This window comes from Odontomachus brunneus, unplaced genomic scaffold (genome assembly GCF_010583005.1).
Source record: "Odontomachus brunneus isolate Ranch 3 - 2012 unplaced genomic scaffold, Obru_v1 Obru_scaffold_141, whole genome shotgun sequence".
NCBI classification, from domain to species: Eukaryota; Metazoa; Arthropoda; class Insecta; order Hymenoptera; family Formicidae; genus Odontomachus; species Odontomachus brunneus.
Window position 1 is genome coordinate 781,223 of NW_022639591.1, and position 5,577 is coordinate 786,799.

The 5,577-nt window shown below is 39.8% G+C and overlaps 1 protein-coding gene across 25 annotated transcripts in view; it reads left to right on the plus strand.

The window, feature by feature from the left end:
• LOC116850282 (pleckstrin homology domain-containing family G member 5) overlaps positions 1 to 5,577 on the plus strand; it is a 734,731-nt gene that overhangs the window by 636,739 nt on the left and 92,415 nt on the right. For all 25 annotated transcript variants that reach the window (XM_032828362.1, XM_032828366.1, XM_032828360.1 and 22 more), the window contains 2 exons: positions 1,889 to 2,106; positions 4,641 to 4,814. In XM_032828362.1, the coding sequence (XP_032684253.1) occupies positions 1,889 to 2,106; positions 4,641 to 4,814 (392 nt within the window). The remainder of the gene's footprint in view (positions 1 to 1,888; positions 2,107 to 4,640; positions 4,815 to 5,577) is intronic.

Below are 5,577 nucleotides of genomic sequence, written 5' to 3' on the forward strand. Positions count from 1 at the left end.
GAAAGTGTACGGAGTATTTTAGAGGTGTACTTAATCGATCGCAAATGTCGTTTTGTGGATATATCTGTTTATCTCGACGTATTTTGCAGGAATTTTTAGCATGCGTTTTCTCGCTTCTGACGTCATTAAAAAGAGATGGATGATGCGACTCCCCAGGAGCCTTAAAGGAACATGTCCTCTTTTGCTTTTTTCTTCTACGAATTTGTTTATAATAATAGTTTCCACATTATATCATGTAATGAAGCGTTTTCGGGATCGTGCCTGAATCGGCTCGCCGGAGTCCAAGGTTCGTGATTTGCGGCGCAGAGAATGTGCGACTATTAGTAATTATTCGTAGCTTGTTGATACGAGGTTTTATTTATTGTCGTATTTACACTATACACAAAAAGAATTAATGTTTTTGTATGGGTGAAGGATGTCCGTCAATAAATGGAAACGTCCTTCTTGGAGTCGGTGATCCGACGATGGTTCCACAATCCGTCGTGGTTATCAGGGACGATTCTGGCGGGATAACAGGCGCCACCGCTGGCGCGGTAGGGAGCCGTCGTCGAATCCCGACGTATTGTCCTCTAGGTTCGGTGAGCGACGATCGAATCTCGACACGTCGTCGTCGTCGTCGTCAGAAACAGTGACGATTGAACGGCAACTCGTCACCTGGAGCTGAGTCTCTCGGGATATACTACGGGATATTCTCCTCGGAGATTGGTGGTCAACTCGTGTATAAAGTAAAGTATTGCGCATCACGGAGGTAGAACATGAACTAATCACAAAGCTGCCACAAAATATACTAACCTAACGTTACGTCTGATGAGAGCATCCATTGAGTTTCTCACATTTGTGGCAAATGCTGATTGGTAACTACTGCGCATTCACCGGAATGCCTTATATTCTTACACCATGATCAGAATCTCACGGGCTTCCCCTATATCCTGTCGTTGGATAGAATTTAACCGCGAGAATCGGCTTGATGCCTGGCGTGCGCCGCGCAGCGGCGGTTAGCGGCACTTGTAGTACACAACACGGTGCGTGGGATTGAGGGGTCTTAGACTCTCTCGCTCTTATATGAATATATATTTCCAACATAAATTATCCATCTTGCTTAAGTAACTAAAGTAAATGAAAAGTTAACAACACAAAAGGACCATCGTAATTCTGAAAGGAAAAAAGAACACGACGTGGAACGTAACGGAGCCAAAGTGTCCCATTACAATCGCGTACGATTCATTGTAATTATAAATTATATTTTTGCCACACCAATGGCATCCAACTTCTATACATATTACACATTCTTATTCTTTAAATAATTAACTAAATTTTAGAAATTATACGTTATAAATAGATGAATTCGTGCAATAACATAATGACAGTACGAAATAAAGTTCAAAACCAATAGAATAGAAGAATAATGAACGTTCTATATCTCTTCAGTGTAAACAGACTAAATGAATATCTGTTTATCAAAAGACATTATATTGTTTTGCACGAGATATATTCACATACTATATCAAGCAATTACACATATAGCAAATAATTTTAACTAGTACTTTTTTCAAACTTCTTTTGTTAATAACTTTTTAATGAACAATAAGCGACGCATAAAACCTACTGATTATTACTTAAGGCCACATTATTACTTGTCCTTGATAACATATATCAAGGTCAAGTCGGAGGTGGCACCAGTTTTCTGAATATTTACCCATACATACTTATCCTGCTATGTCTTTTCTCCATATTGCGAAAGGTTCAAACATCAAAAAAGATAAAATCACTTAAAGTGCAGTTGAGACAAAAAGAGAAAAATTAAACAACTTCGGTAAAACTGCCTATAGATTCTCGTATTTACTCGACAAACAAAAATCTCTCGAGCTAACAGTACCGCATTTTCCAGTCGTGGATGGAGTCCCTAAGAAAGGCTCAACAGCAATTCGCATTGATGAAAGTGCCGCCGCTCAACGAATCTCTGATGAACCTGACGACCGTTAGCAGACAACCGAGTACGTTCTTAGGTGACGGCGATTACGAAACGGAGGAATGCGAGGGTATGCCGAGAACTCCACGAGGTAGCAGTAGAGCGTCGCGCGTTAGCAGTCTTGCTCATAGTCACAGGTACATTTTGTATAACAGTGAATATTTCTTACATACTGTGACCCTTTTTGCTTTCGTAAGTCCCAAAATACTATCACGGCTTTGAATCTCTAATCCGATGTTCCCTGCGAGTCTCATTTTGACGCCAGGCACGCCTTGACGTGCCCACGAAATTTATCCGCGCAATCATGCTAGCGTGATAACCCGCATCCGCGACAAGCTCCGGTAGTTCGATAAGGTGTTTTAAGTCGGCGAAGGATGCAGACTTGCTCCGCAGGGGAAAAAATCACCTGACTTCGTTGAATGATCGACAGTTTTATTATTTTGCACCTTCTCACTAATAAGTGCGGCGTTAAATAATCACATGCGCAATTCAATTTCTACGGACTCTTCTAAAACGTGGCGGCGATCACGATCCGCCGGTTCGAGAGCTTCTCAACGACAGCTATTCGGTCAAGATCACCTTGACCTGACCTTGATCACTGACCTTAGCTACCGCAACCGATTTGCTCTTTCGGTACGAAACTCACCTCGACCTTCCCAGGTGGGAGTGGTCGTACCGAAAGAGGAGGTGGAAATACGTCTTCTTTAAATATTAAATTTGCCACCATTTTGTTTCTGGACAACTACAAACAAAAATTCCTTCACTACAAACCTCTACAAATTAGTTCGAGTCGATATAGCCGGTTTAGAGGACAGCCCCTCACGAGGGGATGAAAATACGCCACCCTTAATGTCGTAGAGGCTGTATCTTATTTTCTGAACAACTACAAACGAAAATTCCTTCACTACAAACCTCTACGAATTATTTGGCTTCGATATGGTCGGTTTAGAGGACAGCCCCTCACAAGGGAGTGGAAATACGGCACCCTTAGTTATTTAATTGGTCGCCATTTTGTTCCTGGACAACTACAAACGAAAATTCCTTCATTACAAACCTCTACAAATTATTTGGCGTCGATTAGGTCACTTTTTAAGTCAGCCCGCCATTTTGGGGGGCTGACGATTTTTTCACCCCCTGTAACTTTTTCATTTTTTTATTATAAACAAAAAGTCTTTCACTACATATTTCTACAAACGATTTGGCGTAATTTTATGCAAAAAAAATTTTTTTTATTAAAAGTGGGGGCTAACTTCACAGAGGTTACAATGCAGGCTACGACAGCGTGTTCTGCCATACGATGGTATTTAATAATATTGGAGGGAAGTCACCTGGCTTTGCTGGCCTCCCTCGACTTCTTGACGATAGCAACTCTTCCACAAGCTCAGTTCTTCCACCGTCGATATCTGCTCTTCCTGCTTCGGATCGGGAAATTACTCGCTAGATTCTATCAAAAAATTACTCGCGGATTGCTCTCTTCGCTTCCCCCTCCCCTCCCCTCCGATCGAGTGCGGTGGGAATACGGCGACTCGCTATCACGACACTCTCTTACGCCCCTATGCTACCTTGTTACGGGCGCTCACTAGCCGTCACGTCACAATACAGAGTTATACAGTGTTTATATATACAAGGTGTTTCCAAAAGGTAGTACCAAATTTTAGGGGTATGTAGTACTCGTTAAAACAAACCAAAAACTCTTAATCAACAGTACTCCGAAAACCTTTTATTTCTGCGTTATAAAGCATTTTGTTTTGTAAAAAATAGAAAATAAATTAAATCTAGAATAAATGTTCAATGTGCCTTCGGCTCATGTCAATACACATTTCGGCATATTTCGTCATTGAAGGTCAAAGAGTCCAGGTTTATTTCGTATTTGTTGACAACAGTTTCCAAGTCTCTTAGTCAGTTCATTCACGGACGCCCGTATGTGACCACCTAATTACGCAGGGATTGTTGATTCAACTTTGGATTGTGGACCGTGTCTAGTTTTGTGTTATCTGAAAAATGGCTAATTTTTACACAAATTTTGAAATGAAAGATATTCATTTCATGTATGGCAGGACAAAGAGCAATGCTTCAAAAGTAGCACGCTTGTATCATGCAGCTTATCCGAATCGCCGACAGCCAAGTAGAAGAATGTTTAGCAAAATTAATCAACGCTTACGTGAAACCGGACAGTTCAAACCAATTTTAATTACTGCGACAGACCGCGACTTGTTAAAACTCCTGCATTCGAGGAAAGTATTTTACGCACAATTGAAGAAAATCTTCGATCTTCAATGAGGAGACGTGCCAAATTGTGTGTTGAAATGGACGGAGGGCACATTGAACATTTATTGTAAATTTTAGTTATTTTCTATTTTTCACAGAACAAAATGCTTCATAACTCAGAAATAAAAGGTTTCGGAGTACTGTTTATTAAGAGTTTTTGGTTTGTTTTAACGAGTACTACATACTCCTAAAATTTGGTACCACCTTTTGGGAACACCCTGTATATATATATATACAAGGTGATCGGAAATAATCGCATTCGGTCAATATTATCGTGTTTTTGAGCGAATTCTAAGACTATTTTTCCTCTTGCAAAATGTTATCCGAAAAAAAATTGTTTATAAACCAACTAACTTAAATATTTACGCTTTACATATCTTATTTTTATTTGATATATTTTCAGCGGCAGCATGGAAATGGAAGGAGTGTCTCCGGTAAGTAGTAGCTTTGTGCCAAGCTACAACCCAAGCAGAAACGTCAGCGTGGACACGAACGAACCGCCACGAGCGTCGAGTGTATCGTCAGAAGAAGGCGGCGAATGCAGCTCCGGGCACAATCATCGGCCCTTGCAGATAAGGTAAGAGCATAAGGCAGGTAAAGATAGATAAGGGCAAACCGAATATACAATATCTTTCGTTTCACAAGGAACATTCGCGAAGTGCTTATCTCCAATTTCGATAAAACTTGGCATATTTTTAGAGTAACTAAAAATAATGGATACATATTTTTTATATTGGAGAAGGCTCAAGTTTAAGAAGTGAAACTATTCTTTAGAAAACTACCCCTTTCTTGCTATCTTATAACTATTATATATATGTATATATACATATACAGCCGACCGCTGCGAGCCGTATGTCCCGCCTGTCGCGTCGCGTGTTCTAATTTGTCCAACTATTTTAATTAATATCTCGAAATTTTACATGGTAGTTTGAAAAATGACCTATACAATTTTTGTTCACTTTTATGTGTTCTATATATATTTTTCTTTTGGTCCGTCTTACGCGGGACACCCTGTATATATATATATATATATATATATATATATATATATATATATATATATATACAGGGTGAGTCATCTGAATCTATCACCTCCAATAACTCGTTTGTGTGGCCAGGAATCGAAAAAAGTTTCATATAAAAGTTGTAGGGTTTCGAGGGGGAACCAAAATGGCGTACCTTTCAACTTTTGCTTTTGACCGAAAGTGGGTTACTTCAACCGGAAGTGGTTTTTTTTTAATGGAAATCCCCCTTTTTGACACCGGAAAATGAAAAAGCGGAAAATTTTACGTTCAGATATAACTTTGGCTGTTTTAAAATTTTCAAGATGGCGGACGAAG